At 36.0% G+C, this 21,235-nt stretch overlaps 1 protein-coding gene across 1 annotated transcript in view; it reads left to right on the forward strand.

The window, feature by feature from the left end:
* The window catches only part of LOC105627749, a 21,577-nt gene extending 342 nt beyond the window's left edge, over positions 1 to 21,235 (forward strand). The window contains exons 2-16 of the mRNA XM_012209028.1: positions 4,759 to 4,943; positions 5,042 to 5,238; positions 5,385 to 12,604; positions 12,683 to 12,897; positions 12,978 to 13,284; positions 13,355 to 13,533; positions 13,679 to 13,868; positions 13,986 to 14,224; positions 14,310 to 14,709; positions 15,228 to 15,339; positions 15,452 to 15,818; positions 15,879 to 15,923; positions 17,086 to 17,202; positions 17,264 to 17,372; positions 19,212 to 21,235. Of these exons, the coding sequence (XP_012064418.1) occupies positions 4,759 to 4,943; positions 5,042 to 5,238; positions 5,385 to 12,604; positions 12,683 to 12,897; positions 12,978 to 13,284; positions 13,355 to 13,533; positions 13,679 to 13,868; positions 13,986 to 14,224; positions 14,310 to 14,709; positions 15,228 to 15,339; positions 15,452 to 15,818; positions 15,879 to 15,923; positions 17,086 to 17,202; positions 17,264 to 17,372; positions 19,212 to 21,235 (11,906 nt within the window). The remainder of the gene's footprint in view (positions 1 to 4,758; positions 4,944 to 5,041; positions 5,239 to 5,384; positions 12,605 to 12,682; positions 12,898 to 12,977; positions 13,285 to 13,354; positions 13,534 to 13,678; positions 13,869 to 13,985; positions 14,225 to 14,309; positions 14,710 to 15,227; positions 15,340 to 15,451; positions 15,819 to 15,878; positions 15,924 to 17,085; positions 17,203 to 17,263; positions 17,373 to 19,211) is intronic.

Below are 21,235 nucleotides of genomic sequence, written 5' to 3' on the forward strand. Positions count from 1 at the left end.
TTAATTAATTAGTTTAGGTTGTATAGTTATTATTAATTAATTAATAGTACATACGTAATAAAATTAATTAGTATTGTTACTAATTTAATTTTTAATTATATATATATATATATATATATATATATATAATTAAATAGATCTATAAATAATTATTATATATATATATATACATATACTTATATTTTGGGAATTAGATCGAAGCAAAAAAATTATTTTCTTAAAAATTAATTATTTCTTTAATTATAAAAATTTAAATAAAATTAAAAATAATTTACCTTATGTTTTTTTATTTTCAAATAATGACGTAAAAAAAATCTTATCGAAAAAATTCCTCAAAGGGCGCTAATCATAACGGGACGAATAATCCATCCTTCCGATTAATGGATGGATAAAGGTAATATCGTAACTCAAAGGCAACCGAATTAGGCGGTTCATTTATATAGCGAGTTCTCAAAGTGCCATCACGCCAGATTCAACGAACAAGCATTAGCGTGTAAACACGTGCGCTTCGAAAGCGTGCGGGGCATTAAATTTTCGTATTACGTTATGACCCCAGGTTTAGCGTATACATATACCATTTACCACAATTTGATAATAACGTGCCCAATCTGTATGCAAACAAAAACTATACGCTAATTGCACTTAAATCTGTATCTATATGCAACAAATAACACGAAAATGTAGAAACAAAATAATGAAAATCTATTTATGTACGTCATTATGGCAATATAATAAAGTAAAATTCTCATTTATATCACGTCAATAATTCCATAAGTAATACAAAAACAAATATACAAGTACTTATAATAGAAAATACTCTTGTTATATAAAATATATTTTTAAATTAACATATCAATAAAACTATAAATTATTACAATTTTCAATAACGTTCCTATAACATACAACAGCATATGGCATCGAATATACAGCATTGAATAATTCATTTATTTAACAAATAGCAATGTTCGGCATCATCAATTGTTAAATAAAATCAATAAAATCAGTGTGTCACGTATAATAATTATTTAATACATCAGTCATTAGTCACAATTGATTGAATCTGATTGAGTCCAAGAAGGCCGCTAATTAGCCACAGGAAGTGCGTTGGTGTATCAATGACATCCAATTACACTGGCATAACAATTAAGGCCCAGCGCTATGATAATTTATAGGTAATAAATTTCGCTCGGCGTTCCTAGTCACACGCAGAATCTCAATCAAGCCGTAGTTAGGTACAGCGCTAATAATTTCTTCAGTACAGTGCAATTTCGAGAGATCACGTGCACACGCACTAAATCCAACGTCAAGACAAAACAAACTTTAAAATCGTGACACGACGTGCAAACCGACTGGACGCACGTCATGATCCTTTTTTTCCGAATCCGTTACAATCCGTCACGATTTTTTTCTGTATCCGTTACGTGAACTCCTTCGTGATTGTGTTAACATTCCAAGAGGCATACGCAACAACTGACATTTGCGCGCTAGATGATTTGGGACGTTGGTGATCTCCCCCGCAGAGAAGACCGAAAACCAGTTTACCTGCAAATTTGTATGAGTAGCGTGTACGTACTTATACGTTTCTCGTATGACGCACACCCGTTGACTGTTTATGGGTATACGAGATATTCCGAATAACAACAAAACGAAACAAATAAACCAAGCCCCTTAGCGAAGTTAAATATGAAATTAATCCGCAATGTGTAGCTAGGAAAAAATCTAACATTGAAAAATTATTTATGAGAAAATTACTGTAGTCTATCGTTAAATGCTATTCATATTTCAAATGTGACATGACGTTTGTATGAAATATGAATGACAATATAACAATTAAAAAAAATGTAAGTAAGAATAATTTGCAGAATTTTTTATCACATTTATTTAATCATGTAAAAAAAAGGTTAACTTTATAAAGCCATTTAGGTTCGAAAACAAAAATAGAAACGTTCCAAAATCTCTTCCGTGATATAAGCTCATATAGCTATTCAAGTGATCATGCGTACAAATGTGATTGACATTCGAAATAGGCGCGCACACAATCGTTATCGCGTCTGGTTGCGACAGAGAAGCGAAATGTAAATTATCGTTTCAATTGAAGCTATCAGAATTTCTAGCGCAACAGATGGTCCTTATCTTGATATGATGAATTTTTCGTAATAAAAATCGCGGACGCGCAACATGCGAATTAGCGTCTGTGTGAGATAAGCTTTCATTAATATACGTTCGTATAAATTAAAATGTAAATGAAGTACAAGATGCATACGAAATGCACCAAATTTCATTCCAGGAAACACGAGTACTTGACGATGACTTTGTAAACTCTCACGAATCGCGCTTGTTCTGTTGAAGCCGTTTCGCACCTCCTCTGTGACGTAAAAACTTGTGGTAAGATAGAAAAACGAACAGACGCGATTGGTGTGAAATTATCGTGTAAAAAAATCGCAATGGAAAAACGATTGATGTGAAAAAAGGGAAATGACTTTAAGTGAAAGAGCTCGTAATAGCGCGACCGGCAATTTTATAGATGATCATAACGCGGAGTTTATATCTAGAAGTTCCATACGATAGTGGAAAGATCGTAAAGATCTGATGGATAAATCACGATGGGATACCCTATTCCGTTGCAGAAACTAGAATATAGAAACAGAGGCAGACACGTGGCCGAGAGATTAAACGGGATATTAAAAATATAAGGCATGCAGTGGCGTGGAAAGACACAAAGTGCGATTAAAAAGGACGGTGATAGCAGAGGTGAAGATGAGTTTGCATTATTATCGCGAGATTGCAAAGATTGTTGCTGCATTATGCAGAGAATTCAAAAAGATCCTTTTGCGCAGTAAAAGCGCTCCTTCTGGCTTTTTTGTGACCTCGACGTTTTTAATTACTTTCCCTCGGATATACATATATGTCTACTGAAACTGTAATTTATTATAGTAGAGTGATATATGCCAATACAGATGAATCGATCTATTTAATTGTAAATGTCGATTTCTTCTAACAATAAATATTTTCTCTTTCACAACATATTTTACAGAAATAATAATAATATGGAAAATGTTCACAAACAATTAATTAAAAATACAATCATTCTATACAAATCCTTAAATACAAATCCTTAAATTGTTGTGAAAAATTAAAGATGTTTCTTTTTCAAATACACTCCTTAAAAAATCAAGAAAGAGAGTTTGATTTTATGATTGAATAATATATTAAGTGGAAAAAGTTCGTGGCGTTTTTTTAATGCCATCTAACGGGAAAAAACGCCACGAACTTTTTTCCAGACCTAATATATTGAATTCTATTGATATAATATGTGGATATCGTGAAAACACACTAAAGCTACATTAAATATGCTACAATCCTGTTTAAATGATAAACATTGCATTGTATTTAGATTCGAAATTATATTATGTGGTCATAACAAGGTAAAATATTAATTTATCTTTAATTATGATAATAAAATAATGGTAATGATAATAGAAAAATAAAATAAAGTTTTTTCCTTTATTTTTTTCCAGTCGAATTCTTTTCGAATACTTTTATAAGTTCTCTCTCTCTCTTTCTCTCTCTCTCTCTCTCTCTCTCTCTCTCTCTACACTTGTGTGTACGTGCTCTCGCGCGCGCGGGAGGAAGGGAGGGACATAAAGAGAGAGAAAGAGAGAGAGAGAGAGAAAGAGAGACCTAGTGTTGTATATGCGCCGCTAGACGGTGAGAGGAAGAGAGACGAAGTGTGCGAGGAGATGCGCGGGAGGAAGCGAGAGAGAACGACAGCGACCCGCCCCCGCGAGAGGCCAGTCGTCTAAGCGCGTACTATTAGTTTCTTTCGTACGTCTCCGCTTCGACTGCGAGGCCTTGTTCGTTCGTTTTATCTGTTCATCCGTCAATTGATTCGTTCCGGCGGAGGAGGCAGTTTCGTTCTCTCGTTTCCTTCGAGGAGCAAGAACGGCGGACAGTGGAAACGGGCGGCCGTCACCGTCGCCATCGCCATCGCCGCCACCGCCGCCGTCGCCGTCTTCACTGCTACTTTTTGTTTTGGTGTGTGCGAGCGACTTGGCGCGAGATATCGGTATAGGTAACTTACAGGCCGTCCCTCTCTACACGTTCCTCCCTCGCATTCCGCGCGGTTTCGCGCCGACCTGAACGGTCTAATAACACGTTCCCTCCGCGAAGCGTTGCTATTGACAGATACAGCCGAGAGATACGGGGGGGTTTCACGTTGTTGTTCCGCCGCGTGCTGCCACCTTGTCAGCTTGTCGATTACACGTGATTACGAGTTTACAAGCAACGCGCTTACGCTGCTCCGCTCCGATTTCTGGGGAAACATCATTGATTGATACCGATTTAAGCGCTCCAGAATCCGTCGACGATTGTTTCCTATAGAATAACGTAAACAAAGCAGTGCTCAATTTTTTCTCATATTATTCGGATTTTCATTTATGATTTACGCTTTAGGTTCGAATTGTTTATATCACTCTAAATTTAATTTAAATTTGGAAAAATATTTTTGAAGTAATGTTTTTTTCCTGGTCATTTGGTTTTTTTATTTAAATTATTTTATATATTAGGTATTTTAATAAATATCTTATCGGAGATTTAAATACATATATTGATAAGATTTTCATACAAATTCATAACTATGTTGGCAATAAAATCTTGTAATTTGAAAGCTAATTGTGTATGTATGTAATACGTGCTGTAAAAAAAAAGTATATATGTGATTATTTCTCTTTTATTTTTTATAAATTTATATTTTTTTAGTGTCGCAAGAATTAATAGATCTGCACATCAAGTTGTTGCGAAAAACACGTAAATCCGTGTCACCAGAAAAGTGGGAAAGGGCGCTAGTCAAGTTTTGCCACACGTACTCTAACCAGGATGGATGGGAACTTGAACGCTTCGGTTACAAGAAAGCTCGCATTGCTGTTAAACTGCGTTTACTTAAAGTATAAATTATAATTGTATTTTCTTTCTTCTTGTCTGTCTGTAGAATCAAATAGTTAATCTATCTTATATATAATACTAAATACTTTTTCTATTTTAGGTATTATTGGAAACACAATTTGATTTAAATCAAAAGTTTAAGAATGAAGTAAACAAATTGGCAGCTAACGAGTTGCGTGTGGAACCTTTAGGAAGGGACAAAAGTGGATTAGCGTATTGGTGTCAGCTGGATGAAGAGTGCAACATAAGAGTTTATAGAGAAGATTTAGATGAAGAGAATTGGGAATTAGTAGCTCAGTAAGTCTGTCTTATATACTAATTGTAAGTTAAATATTAACAAAAGCTAAACTGTTATTTTTATTAATATGCTGAAGCTATTATTATTTGCATTGTCATTTATTATTATTCTTTACATCTATCAATGCATATATTATTTATAATAGGGATCGAGAAGGTGTTGTTAATCTCATAAGTACCTTGTCAAATGGCGAAATCGGAGCTATACCAATTAATGAGGATAGCAACAGTTTGGAAATCTCTGAGAAACCTATAATTGACACTGGACAAGTAACAACGTCTCCAAGTTTAGAAGACGAAGTTGTGCAAGAAAACGGCGTTCACGAAATGAAGCAGCTACCAAACGGTAGAAGTGATGAGTTAGAGGATGAACAAGAACATGATCAAGATCAAGACCAGGATCAAAATCAAGTTCAGAATGCTACCATTAATGAAACCGAAAAAGAAGAAATTGATGAAGAAGAAGATATTGACGCGGAAGAAGAAGATATGACGAATGATGAAAGTTCCAAGCAGATTACGGAGGAAGACGATTCTCAAGAAATGGTACAAACTCCGAGCACAGAATCAAGGTGTACAAATGATTCATCTTCATCGGCGACTAATTTAAAGATGCTAAACATGAAAGTGGATGTAAAATTGGAAGATGCGAGCCACAGAGAGGCTACTGACGAAACGTCCGCTTTCTTGGTATCAGAAAGCAAACCCTCAATACACAAGCAGACCGGTGTTATAAAAGCTGAAGTTGAAGAACCGGCACCATTAATTAAATCTATAGAAACACCTGTTATTACTTCGTCTCCATTGAAACTAGTAAATATTGCAGAATTGAAGCAATTGCCAGAAGAAAAGTTAGTAAGTCCAACATCTGTTATTGCGCCCTTAAACGCAATGAAAAAACACGGTCCTTCCGACGAGATAAAGGCTCTCGAGAAATTGTCTAGCAAGAATAGTCTACCTTTCTCGACTACAGATTCTATTTCTGTGGGGCACAATAAACTATCCATCAAACCAATCGACCAATTAGCTGCAAATCTTGTAAGGATACAGTCAGAGAAATTGGAAAAGCCAAGTGGGCCGAAATCATTGGAAAAGATTGCAGAAACTTTAGCAAGGTCTAGTAGTATGTTGGGAAATATGATAAACGGAGAGGATGATAGGCTGCCACAAGATTTTTGCGCGAGAAATCAATCCGAAAAGTCGGCAACGCACAGGAGTCATAGAGGCATAGACTTGTCAACATCACCACGTGGTTGGGAAAATGCAAACGAGCAAAATAGACCGGTGGATTTCTCTGGAATTGATCTTTCTAGTCGAAAATTGGGAAAAACAATGGATTTGCCTTCTCCTGGTTACAGGACGCAAGATTTCCAGCATCGAGAAATGGATCTGAGTACGAAGAAGATAAACAAACCAGAAATGTCGAATCTGCCATACGATGCGCGTAGCGTAATGTTACGTAATCATGTGATGGTGGCTGATTTGAGTAAGAGACAAATGCCGTTTACCGCGTACGAGACGCCGTATCATAATACAGCTAGATTACCTGCCAAGGATGAGCACAGATTACCAAGCTATGCGATACTTTCTGATCCCAGCAAGATCACGACGCTGAGGATGAACAGTGCACCACTGAAACGTCCTATAGAGGATGATGACATACAGCAAGATATGCTAAAGAGGATAAGGGCGGATGTAATTCCAATTAGGGGCTCTATAGACAAGAGACCGATGATAAGTGGTAACTGGAGAGACGAGGTGAGTGAGGCTATCGAGGAGCCTATAATGATGGTTCAAGGCGAGGGATCTGGCAGCGACTGCGACGCAGTAAATCCCATTGTTGGAGAGGCTATAGAGGAACCGACGACTTTTTTCTACGGCGAAGGTTCCGGCGCGGAATGTGGAACGGGTAATCCTGGCGACGACGCGTCTACTGACAATAAAGAAAGCAACGAATCAAAAACTGAACCTGACTCAGCTACCACAGCGCTGTCGCAGAATAAGGTTTTAACCGAAGACGAGATATCTACGGGTTCGATACTGTCGAACAAAACCCCTGTAAAATTAAATAGAAATTATCCACAGTCTAATGTAAGCGTAAACGATAATTGTCAAATAGTAGATTCTATACAAGAAAAGCCAAAGTTTAAGCACACGTTAGGCGTCCAGATAATACCTAAAAGTACAACCGGTCCTGTCAAAAGGTTGTCCAGGTGGGATGTGGGAAAACCAGAAGAGAAGAAAGAATGTGACAGTAGTATCATATCAAATGAAGGAGACATATCAGTGAAAAAAAATACAGATGATCATGAGCGTGATAATGTGGAAGAGAAGCTGCTGAATGTGGATGCTGAATCGGCCAAAACTAAACATGAGAATTCCGCTGATGTGGATCAAGGCGTTAAAGTAGATGACTTTGTAAACATAGGCAGTGAAGCCATCGAAGATAGTGTTAAATTACAAGTGCCCGACATAAGTTCGGAAAATATAAGTACGAAACAGGAAAGAGACTGTACGCTTCAAGAGCCTATGCAATGCGATTCGTCGATATCGTCGTGCCAAGCGGACACTTTGCAAGAACCTGAACCATGTACAGATCCTGAACCTACGACTGATTCAGCCACTACACAAAATTTATTTGATTCGAGTAGCGTGGTTTCGCGCGAACCAGATACTCTCGAAATAACGAATAATGAATGCAAATCAGCAGCTACATCTCCGCCGAGATTTTTTTTTGGTCCCAATTGCATCTCGTATACTTCGAAATCTGATGAATTAGGATCTCAATCGGAACAAAGCCTGACTACGTCCATTCACGATAAAACGGACACTGTGCAATATGAATGCGTATCTTCGTCGAAGTCAGCGGATGATACTGTTTATTCGTACAAGACGGAAGATTTTGATTTGACGCAAACAAACAATAATTCGTTGAAATCAGATGTGTTTACTTTGGAATCTGACAGCGTTTTATGTGGAAATAATAGCAAAGATATCGAAAAAATTGAAGCGCCAAGTAACACATGGAATCAAACAAAGGAAGAAATTTTGACACCCAATAGCTCAGTAGATCCAAACACCGCGTCCGAGTACAATGCTGCTAGTTCATCTGTCGCGCAAATTGAAATAGAAGCGAGCAAAGAGTCAAGTGTGCAAGAATCTATTTGTATGGATAAAAAAATGGCAGAGGATGATTGCACAAAATTGCATACAAGTCCTATGTCAGAAGTGGTAACTGAAAGTATTAATGACATAAGTGTAACTGAAGAAGATTCAATTAAAATCAATTCGAATAGCGAATATAATGTTCAGCCAGCAGAATGTGGGATTGTCGAACCATCGCAATGCGATCAGTCTATCGATTCTGAAAATCTTGTAAGTACAGAGAGTCAAGAAGATTCTTTTAAAAGATCGGACGATGTGACATCACAGCTATTGAATGATAAAGAGGATAAACTACTGGCCGAAGACTCTAAAAACGAGAATGATTATCAGTCTGATAGTACAAATGTTTATAAGGAAGAGCAAAACAGAATTGAATCCGAGACAATGGCGCATTCGTCTTTATTGCCACTTACACAAAATTCGCAAGCAGAGCTAGCTGATCTCAGGGAATTTGAGGACGTTAACAAGTCAAACGAACTATTAAATTCGATTTCCACGAATGAAGTGGAATCTACGAGTTATCAGGAAGCAAATAGGCTCGAGAAAACCGATCTAGATTTCATCGGAGAGAATTGTGACAAGCAGAGTGACAAGAATGACAATTTCTCCGAAATCGATGGCCAGGAAGATCATTCAACCGACACGGATAATGAGAAAATGAAAGGCCTGACTGGTTCTGATGCTGACTCGTTGTGTGTTAACTACGATAAGAATAGCGAAAGAACTGATGCATTATCTGATATAGGAACCCACGATGATGGGTCAGGTGATTCTGAAGAAATTAAATCCAAAGGATTGAACGATGTGCAAGTTAATGATACTGTGTTCGATATACATTCTGAAACACATCTTCCTGAAAGTTCTGTGGTGACCAGTTCGGAATCGGTTCGAGAAAGTGATAAACACAATGTAGTTCCTACTATAAGCAGTTCAGACGATGCCTCTGCACAAGACTCTTCATCTCAAGAAAGCGAACCTGTGCAAATAGATGATGAAAAAGGTGAAAATACTTCGTCTGATACTGATAAGCCTTCTACGTTCAATATTTCGCCTATAACGGTGCCTGAAATGAATATTTGTGAACAGTCTGGTAGTGTCGAAACTATGAAAGAAATTAGCTCATCTAATTTAATTCAGTCTACAAGCGAGTACGCGGACAATGTTTCTGAAAATCCCAGTTCTTGCATTGATCAAGATTCGAATGGTGAGATGGTTATAGATGATCGTGTGTCTGAATCGAATGAATCGTATAAAGAAACTGAGGAGACTGCAATGAATGATGAAAAATCAGGAAATACAACGCCAAAAGATACAATGCAAGAAGATACAACGCAAGAAGTTACAACGCAAGAAGTTACAACGCAAGAAATTACAATGCAAGAAAATACAACACAAGAAAATAAAACACAAGAAAATATAATGCAAGACGATAAAATGCAAGAAGTTACAATGCAAGAACATACAATGCAAGAACATTCAATGCGAGAAGATACAATGCAAGAATCAAAAGAATTTGAGAAAGAAGCTCCAGTTCTTATGAATATTGCACATGAATCTTGTCAGTTCGAAATTGACTTATCAGTGACGAAAACTGAAATCTTGGAAAAAGAAAAATCTGAAATTGATGCAGAAAGCAGAATTTCTAACGACCTTAAAGAATTGACTGTAAAAGACAAGAGTAAAATTTGTAACACCGATCAACAAGATACGATACTTGCGGAGGCTTGTAAAATTAATGTAAGTGAAGAGATTGCTGAAAATGTTACAAACAAAAATTCAGAGATAGATACAACTGTAACTGTCGAACAATCGGAAATAAACATTGTAGATATAATTTCTCAGGAATCACAAGTAAAAATCGTGAATGTTAACAAACAGTCACTAGTTGCGAATTATGATAGCGATTCCAATGATAATGGTAGCGATAATGTTTTCGAATCTGATGTGACACAAATAAACGATTCTAAAGATTGTGCTGTTGCCCCCATAGAACAAAAAACGGATGAAGAGCAGTACAAAAAATCATCTGAGAAAGAAAAAGATATCGACAGCACAAATTTAGTTTCTGCTGATATGCCTCAAGAATCAACGTCCGAACTACAAATCGAACCTTCAGAAACGAAAGTATTGAATCAAGATATAACTATAGTCACAGAGCAATACATAAAAATTAAAGAACAAAAATGTGTCGACGAAACACAAATCAAATCTGCCTGCAATAATCTTGAATATCGTTCTGATCAATCAACAATGCTTTTAAATAAGAATGAACTTCAAGAGGAAATGAACATTCAGGATATTCCTACTACTGATAATTCTAAAGTGTCAGATGTGACGAAGCTTTCAGTAGCTCCGGTCACGATTCAGGAGACAACTGAATTTCTTCAAAACAAAAGTTTTGAGATGACTATCGGTCATAGCGAGAAAAATAGAGAATATCTCAATAATTCAATTGATAATACGAAAAAAGTCGAGATGCAAGCCACTCGAAATATTCTTGAGGCAACGGAAAAGGCAGATTGTTTAATATCTAAAAATGATTTCAACGAAAGTGATGCAAATAAAAGCATAAAGGTTTCGCTTACTCGAGAAAGCACGGAATGTAATGCTATGGACAATCAAGTGACTGACATACATGCAACAGAGCAAGCAAAAAATATGGACGAGAAATTAGATGTCAATTTAGATATCGAGAATATCGCAAAATCGAAAAGTGTAAATGAACTTAATTCTGAAGAATTGCCTATTCCGTGCAAAAGATTTAAAGAAGATCTCGACCATGGTAATGAAGACAATAAATGGGACGAGAAGTCGCAAGAAGAATGTTTGACTAAACCGTTCACGGAAGAAGTGAATTTACCATTAATTCAAACAGAATCAGGTATTATGTTAGCAAAGTTGGATAGTACTTTAGATGAGGATAAATCACATATGTGGAAAACTGAGAATGCAAGTTTAGAAGGAAGCACGTCTATGGTTGCCTTGTATAATTCAAATTCAATGTCCACGAAGATGGACAGTGTTAATAACTTGGACAGTTGCAACAATCAAAATGAGCCTTTTAGTATAAACATGAATGTAAATAAGATTACGGAAAATTTTGATAAGAATGAGCCTTCAGATGCAAATAATGAATCGACAACATTTTCCGCTCAGAAGATTATTTCAGAAATTGGTACTGTAAAATCTGATCCAAAGAAAGAAGCCAGTAAGAGGCTGATCGATGTCTCGGATATAGAAGATGTTCCTCCGTTAAAGTCTAAGCCTCCGTGTATAGAAACCGATGATAAGACACTGGGAAATTTAACAGATTCCGATATGCAAACGCCTAAGACTTTAGATACTTCCAATGAGGCCGAAAAGTTAAAGCTACAAACCGAGGATGAAACGAGATCAACGATCTCTACAACGCAATTGTTTCAAAATGATTTCGGTATAGTAAACGATTCCGTGGCTGTTGCTGAAGGTTCGAAGAAGGTCGATTTAGAAACTGCAGAGAGGGAAGAATCTTCCGAAATTCAGGACATTGAGATGAAAAATATTTCTGAAGCTTCTGATGATTCGACAGGCGTGGATAATGAAGATGTTTTTAATATACCAGAAGAAACAGATCCCTTAGCATGTTCTGATGATGCTTTAAAGAATATTACCGAAGATGCATCTGACACTTCTAAGATAAGTATTCGCGTAAAATCGGCATCTGATTTAGTTTATGAGGGATGGAAATTGGATAGCACTACAGAAACGCCAAAGATCTCGCGAAAGCGGCGAAACAGCGCTCATGAATCGAATTCTGAGGATGGAGCAGTGAAGCAAGAAGATGAAGAAATGATGGGTGGCAAAAGGATGAAGTTACGCGCAAAACGTTTGCCGGATAAAGAATTACGAAAGTCCATCGAGGAAAGTCGTGGAATGGCGATGAGCTCCGAGGATGAGGCTGTGAAATGTGATCCTGATAATGCAGTGGAGCATGCGAATAAAGAGGGCAGCGGTGATGATCCGAATATTATGCAAACAACAACGAACGACAAAAAAATTAGGGGTCGTCCTAGGGGTAGAAAGAGGCGTGGTTTCCGGGGTGGTGGACGTCCGAGTCGGCCAAAACTCGCAGAATTTCAGGGCGATCAGACGTCGCCTGGTGCTCATCTTGATGAAACACCTAACGATACTTTAAATACAGCACAGAAGAAACGGAAAAAACGTAAGTATACATATGTATAGTGATATGAGATATGCAGTATTTGTGAAAGTCTGTTAATTGAAAAAACTTTTTTTACAGGAAAAATGGTCTTAGGCTTAGAAATAGGTAGAGATATCTCGTTGGAGACGGATACACCAGTAACAGCACAGGATGAAACGCCTGTTAGGCAATCAAGAAGAATAGCGCAGTTGAAAATAAAGGAACAAGCAGACAGGCGTAGAATCGAGGAGGAATCTATGCGTGAGATAGAAGAGAAAAAAGAATCAGAAAAGAAAAAAAGAAAAAAGCAGAAGGTAATTGTTTTATGATAAACATATGGAAAACTGTAACTATAATTTATATAATGTTACATAATATCTTATGTGTCGCATAGCCGGAAAGTGAGGAGGAAGTTATCATAAAAGAAATTGAAAAGGAGAAAAAGTCTAAAAAGAGACGTCGAAAGAGGAAGAAAAAGAAGATGCTTGCTAAATTTAACGAAGCGAATCCATGGCAGAGTTCATCTGGATCTAGCAGTGACGAAGAGAATGACAATGAAGATGAAGAAGAGGATATGGACGAAGATATGGAAAGCGAAGGATCTTTATTGTTTAAAAGTGATCATGAATTTTCTCCTGAGAGTGATCTCGAAAAGGATCATGAGCCTCAACCTTTAAGACGTGCTAGAACAGCACAAAAGGGTAAGTTCTTTGCTAAAGAGAAATTTATATATAATGGGACTCTTATTCTATTATATCTATCTTCCATTAGCCCAAAGTGATGTTGAGGAAGCTGAGGATGAATATGCCTGTCAGAAATGTGGCAAGGCTGATCATCCCGAATGGATTCTTTTGTGCGATTCTTGCGATAAAGGTTGGCATTGCTCCTGTCTCAGGCCAGCTCTTATGCTTATACCCGAAGGCGACTGGTTCTGCCCTCCATGCCAACATGTAAGTTTATATTTTCTTTATATAAGTTTTTTTATTTTCGTATAATTATTTTGTAAATTGTCCACACATAAATACATAATATTGCACACTTTTCACAAGATTTTTATATATATGTCAAATGTACTTAATAAACTTATCTTTCAAGACTTTATTGGTGACCAAATTACGGGAAACTCTAAAAACGCTAGATCAGTTAACAAAAAGACATGAGAATGAAGTGCTACGAAAGAAACGATTGGCTTTTGTCGGCATAAGTTTGGATAATGTACTTCATAAAGGCGAAACACAACACGGATCGAAAGGATCGCAAGCATCCAGTCAAGAATCAGACAACGGTGAATATCAGTATTTTATATTGCATTTGTTTAAGTTCTTTTAAATAATGTGACATTATGTTAATTAATATTATCGTGTATTACTATAGTATACGCGATATTAATATATTTTTGTAGAATCTTCAGAATCTTCTTCGTCGGGCACCAGTTCCGAAATATCGAGTAGCGAGGAAAGTGAGGAGCCAGTTTATCAGTTACGAGAACGTCGGTGCGCCAGCACCTACAAGTTTAATGAATATGATGATATGATTAATGCTGCAATTCAAGATGAAGTTGAAGCAGTTCAAGGTGCTGGCAATCAAGGAAGAGGCAAGGATATTGCAACGATTGTTAATGCGGAAAAGGAAGAGGCACAGGTAGGTTGAAATAATTATAAATAGATATATAAAATAGAAATGTAATACGTATTATCAGATGTAATATGCTGCATTTATTTTACAGGCTGAAGCGTTAAAAATGACGCAATTAGAAGAGGACAAGGATGATACGGAATCAAAGCCGGAAAAAGAAAGTGATGAAGAATATAAGCTTGAGAATGAAGATGTGATCGATGACATAGAAGAGGAACAAAATACGGTTGCTAGGAACAAAATACGATTGTTAGCACGTAAGAAACATCGGAAGCTGAATAGCCTTGACATAAGCAGTGAAGACGATCCGGATAGTGACGAAGATTTCAAGGGTACAAGCTCCGAAGATGAGGAGGACTTTGATGATCATATCACATCATCTGATGACAGCAGCTTTGCCGATGTGAAACGACGTGGTAGAAAAAGTGATTCGCGACCTGTTAGAAGATCTACTAGAGCGCGCATGACTAGGGCCTACGATGATGATTTTAGTAAGTTTTGGCAATGAAACTATTCTATTTTTTAATATCTATATATCTTCTATGCGTATTTATTAATTTATTCCTGAAACCGATTATATATAATAATTTCATTTTTTTTTCACTCAAAAAACCTCTAATCAACTTTTTAAATTAAGCTATAAGAAGGATAAGAGTAAAGATTGAACCCGCGGAATTTGTTCTATAATTGACTATTTTTATTTGAAAACATATGTCATATTTGGATTTTATACAAATATTTTGTTACATAAATATATTATTTAATTTAATTGTATAATTTACATAAATAATTAAATTTTTATCTGAAAATTTTAAATTATTTTTCAAATAATTATCATTTATACATTTTATTTATAGAAATACAATTTAAAGAATTAAAATAGACATACAGAATTTTTGAAATACAGTAATTTATATTATCTAAGTTACATTAATCTTCATAATAAAATATTTGATTATAATTTTAAAGTAAAACTTTAAAAAAATTATTTAAATGAATTTTGTTTTAGTTAACGATGACAGTGACGAGAGTGCTCGACCAAAGAGAAAGAAATCGCGATCCATATGGGGAGATTCGGATAGTGAAGATAGCGATAATTCGTGGAGGCAGAGAAAGAAAAAGTACGAAATGCGTAATATATAATATATTAATATATAATATATTAAAAATAATATATTAAAAACATTATTATACAGAAAAATGTTTAAAATATTATTTTTGAAATTATTGTAGAAGCAGAACAATATCAACATCCAGAGTCAGGATAGTACCTAAAACAAAGGGCAAAAAGAAAAAAAAGAGAAAACGTATAATAGAATCTGATAATCAGAGCGAAAATGATGAAGAAGATGAGCCGAAAATTGAAGCACAATGTGAACCTAATTTACAAGATTTCAATACTACTCTAAATGAGATAATGGACGTTAATAAACAAGAAAATTTTGAAACTTCTTTAGGTGAAGGCAATGTTGAGATAAAAGATGATAGATTACAAGAAGAATCAACAGCAGCAGTAACAGCAACTGCTGCTGCTTCAGATGTCCCGATTCCACAAATTCAGCAGCCGTCAGAAATAGTACCGATTCAAAAAATCAAAAAGGTAAGTACATTTTAATTAACTCTTGTTACAAAAGTTTAATATTTAATATTATTTTTTTAGGACATTGTGCCTAAACCGAAAAAAGCTCCTGGTATTAGACGAAAAGTATGTATATTTCATATCTTTATTTAACGATTGATTATGAACGGAGTTGATGAATAACGTTACTTGTAACGTCATTAGCATTACAAATTACTTTTTTCGGTATCGAATGGATAACGACGTTACATTTTCTTCTGAGTAATGCAGTTATATTTGTTGTTGAAAAAAGTAACTAATGAAATCATTACTATTACCTTTCTTTTACCTCTCTTTTAGTAGAGAAATAAAGCTCAAAAACTAATAAATGCGTGCGTGCGTGCGTGCGTGTGTACATTTATTTAGTTTTTGAGCTTTATTGCTCTACTCTAAAAGAGAGGAAAAAGAAAGACAATATATATATATATATATATATATATATATCAATTTTTGAGCTTTATTCTTTTTCTTCAGTTTTTATTCTTTATTCTTCTACTAAAAGAGAATTTTGATATCTTTTTTATATTTATCGCAAAAATCTGCATATAATAACGTTTTTCATTGACAAAGTTAGTGCGCACTCAGTGCACTTTAAAGCCGTTGTAACACAAATTGACGTAAAGATATATTTAATAAAAGCCGTTGTAACACAAACGTAAAGATGTCTATTTAATAAAAATTTAGAAACGAGTTAAATCGCGAAATCTTCAATATATTTTATTACGCTAAAATTTTTATTACGCTTTGATAAAATATACTTTAAGCGTTTTATCAATCGAGATATCTCATTTTTATATTCAGATTAGAGTAGTGTACAATACACTAACAGTTTTAATGTGCGCTGAGTGTGCACAAGTTTTGCCAATTAAAAACACTATATATAATATTTTATTATAGCGTTTTCGGCCCGAGTTTGTACTAACTTGGGTTAAAAAATGCTTTGCTATTGGTTGACGTTACATGCTCTACCAATAGGAGAGCACGAAACATTACTTCAACCTAGGTTAGTGCAAACTTCGGGCCAAAGACGCTATTAGTATCAAGAAAAAAAATTAACGAAAAAGTAATGACTCGTTATATTTTGAGTAACGGTAACGAATTACTTTTGCAAATCAATCAAGTAACAATAACGAGTTGCTTTTTAGGAAAAAGAACGGTAACGATATTTTTATGAGATATTGTTGCTAATCTTGATTATAGGTATCCATTTTCAAACAATATTAATTTTATCAAATTTTATTCTTTACAGATTATTTATGGTGGACTTCCAGACGAAAACAAACGAGAAGAAGAAGAAATATTAGGCAGACGGACTCGAGGACGAAAAATCAATTATCGAGAAGAAATGGCGTCAGATAGTGAGGAGGTATGTGACTTTTAACTTTAACGAAATTATCATGTGTATCCAAATCCTGATTATTTTACAGGAACTGAAAAAAGCATTGATGATGAGAAAGACTGGTGAAAGCGAAGATGAGTATGTAATGAATGAGGCTGATGATATGAATGATGATGGAGAAAAGGATTCTGATTCAGGTAACATAATATCTTTATATTTTTATAAAATAATTTTTATAATATAATATTCAAATAAATCGTAATAAATTCAAAGCAGAAGCAATTTTTTTATATAAAATAAGTAAAAAATAAAATAAGATATTTAACAAATTTTACAGAAGAAAAATTTAATAATAATAGATTACGAACTAAGTGATTATTGCTAAAATTTATATGAAAAATTTGATAAACAATTAAACATACTCTGAATAATAAGAATAATCAGATTATGTTATCAATGTTACAAAAATGTTATCAATGTAACAAAAATTTATTATTTTGTACGTAATTTTGTATATAACAAATATCGAATGTAATACAAATATCGAATGACAGTTAAAAACAATATGAAATTTTCAAGAATGTAATTACACAATTAAGAAATAAGAATAATGGTCAAACTAAATCTTCGAAATAATTCTGTGTAAATTTATATAGGATGTATCTAAAATAAGTATAAGATAATTTTAAGATATTTTTCAGTGTTCTTTGTGAAATATTTTGAAGATATTTCTTAAAGATATCTTAAAGAGTTGTCTTTAAGAAATATCTTATATGTTATGTCTTATATATCGATTTTAGACATTTTACTCATTGGGTAACTAAAAAAGAATATTGCAGAAATTACAAAATGATAGAGGACTTATCGACTCAGTTTTTTATTAGAAATCGCACTGTATGGTAATGGGCATTATTTCAGATATATCCTGTATACTACATATATGTAGTCCTTAAACTATAATTGTATATATACTATAATTATACAACTATAATTGTATATAAATAAATCGTAATATAATCAAAGCGTTTTAAGCCTTTAGACCAAGGCCTTAATTTAATAAGATTCTTTGCAATGACTTATATATTTAGACGTACGTATACTAAAGATCACGTGTACATTAAATTATTAAACATTAAATTATTAAATCGCTTGTCAATTTAATTTGTGATACTACAGTTTAATCGGCTTGCGTCAAGACCGAAAACAATTTCGGAATGCAGTTTAAAAAGGCTTACATATATGTAGTATATAAATTCATGTTTTAGAATTATTTCAGCATTAAAGATTTAGCTTGACTGTTTAGGGTCCTTATTTCCTGACAATTAAAAATATATTAAAAGGTAAGACTGTATGAGTTGAACAAACAGTTTCCTATTCTAAACCTATTATCTTTTAATTTTTTTTCTTTCCTTGTCTCTCAACTTATGACCATCCTTACCTTTTTATCTCCTTATATAATTCATTTCATTTGATAATGGCAAAATTGTCTCAGAAATTGTAAATTTTATAAATTTGAATTGAATTATGCTTCTCCTTAAATAGTTTGACGGTTTATTTTTTATATTCTTTAATTAAGATGTTTTATCTTTTTTATGTAAATAAATATCCAGTTGTCTCCAAAACATATTTCAATTATAACTGAAATTAATTATAAATTGATTAAAAGAGGAATATAATTTTATTCATTTTATACATTGACAAGAATATAAGCAAGTATAATAGCTATGTGTAAATTAAATAAGGTGCATTATCCATGCATTTGCATATAATTATTATACTCTTGTTAACTTTCTATTGTGACTTACGTTTGACATATAATAACGGTTCACTAAGATTTTAGAGCGATTTAATAATGATTTAATTTTTATATTTTTAACTTAGCCATTCGATATTGGTATTATACAACGTACAACTCATTTTTTAAATTACAAAAGAGATTATTTCTGAAAATTATTATAATTTATTAAATATTTCATCTAATGTACAAATATAAATAATAATGATTATACAATTATAGATATTAATTGATGTTTTAGGAGATAATTATATTCCTAAGAAGGATGCCCTAAAATTTAAGAAGTCATTGAAGACAAAGAAATCACGTAATAGTAAAAGCCCTGCAGCAAAACGTAAGTCATTATCTGATGACGTACCGAAGCAAAGAAAGAAACCTGGACCGAAGCCAGGAAGCAAGAACAGAGGACGTAAGCAAAAGTTGAAGGATGACATGGATGGAGACATGATTGGCGCAGTTATGGACAATCCTATTGGTGACATAGCATCTAAAATTGATGAGAATCTTCCAGATAATGTAGGACTGGCAGGCACGACGATGTCAGTAGCAAGTTCATTTACCGGAGATGTTCCTGAAGGTTCATTAACAGGTCTTGGTGCCGGAGAGCTGGCTGATCTAGATGATGAGCAGCTCGAGCAGATGATGATGGATGAAGAGTATGGACGTCGACAGTTGGAGCTAGCGGCAATCGAAATAGCAAAAAAGAAGAAAAAGGAGGAACGAGAAGCTAAGAAGTTGGAAAAAGCCCGTTTGAAGGCTCTGGAGATACTGGCGGCAGAGAGGCAGAGAGATCCCAACGCACCCGAAGGAACGGATGGTGAGGTGCCCAAGAAAAAGAAGCGTGGACGTCGCAGCAAAGCCGAGATCCTTGCTGAACAGATGCGCAGAGATGGTGCATCAAATCTGGGCATCGTGCCGGCTTCGGCCATCGGTGGAGTTGGCACGCCGGATGGCGTGAGTAATATGTCACACAACATGAATCCTGGTACCTTATCTACGGGTCTGACGTCAGAAACAGATAGGAGTATTGAAGGAGGACACATGTCTCTTATGACTGGACCGGATGGACAACTTTTCAATCCGGATGGCACTCCAGTGAAGCCGAAACGACGAGGTCGTGGTAAAGGCAAGAAGACTCTTGCAATGGAAGCGGCTAGAGCCGCGGAAGCGGCAGCTAAAGCCGCGGCCGAAGTTGGTTTGATCGGCATGGGTACTGACTCGAATTCAGACATGAAACAGAATGATATACCAAACGTTCTTCCTACGCCAGGTAGTAGTACATCTGGTTCGGCGCCCTCCACACCACCAGCGAGTACCGTACCTACACCAGGCCCTCCATCGACGCAGTCGCCAAATTCGCAGCCAGTTTATCCATCGCTACCCGGTCAACAGTCTTCCGTCATCACAAGAATGCTTCAGTCCCAACCGGTTTCCAGCACTCCACAGTCATTCACCGCGGCGGCGGCAGCGATGGGCCACAAATATTTCGGTGGACCCAACGCTGGTGGACAAATAATGGGCGGTCCACGAACGGGATACGAGATGCAACCACGTGCCAGGATCCCATCCCCTTATAGACAGGCAGGTCAATCATCTATACCACCGCATTTTGCCGCGGTCAGATCGGGCACGCCACCAATGCGTATGCGAGTACCCGGGCCACAAATGTATCATACGCCACACCATCCAATGGACCCATCCCCATCGGGTGGTGGACCGATTTCCATTACCAATAGAGATCGCAGTTCGCCCTTGACGCCCGGCGGACCGGCGATGATTCCACCGTCAGCTGGTAGCCCACTGGCCAAGGGTGGTCCAACGCCGCCACCGCCACCCCCACCATATGTGCGGAGTGGTCCACCAATGGCTAGGTTTGCCGAGAATCCTATGGGACCCAGGCATCAGATGCCGCCGTTTACTAATGCCTCGCCTGTAAATCACAATATGCAGCAACCTTCACCACCTCCCAATCGACCGCCCGGTAATTTTTCACCGTATCATCCGCCTCCGCCACCCAATTATCACTACGGTGCCTATCCGCCACCTCCGCCAATGTCTACAGCGGATGATGCAGCTGCCTACCAGAGTTCACCGTATCCTTCGGAACATTTCTCCTCGCCGGCAGACAACCAACCACCGATTCAAGGACCGCCTCAGGCGCCACCGCAACAATCGCATCCGAATGATGAAGACCATGGGACCGGCGAATTTGGCGGCTTGGTATCTTACTTTAGTAGCCAGAGAGAGGACGATCTCGATTCGTAG

The sequence above is a fragment of the Atta cephalotes genome, assembly GCF_000143395.1.
Source record: "Atta cephalotes unplaced genomic scaffold scaffold00010, whole genome shotgun sequence".
Taxonomy (NCBI): Eukaryota; Metazoa; Arthropoda; class Insecta; order Hymenoptera; family Formicidae; genus Atta; species Atta cephalotes.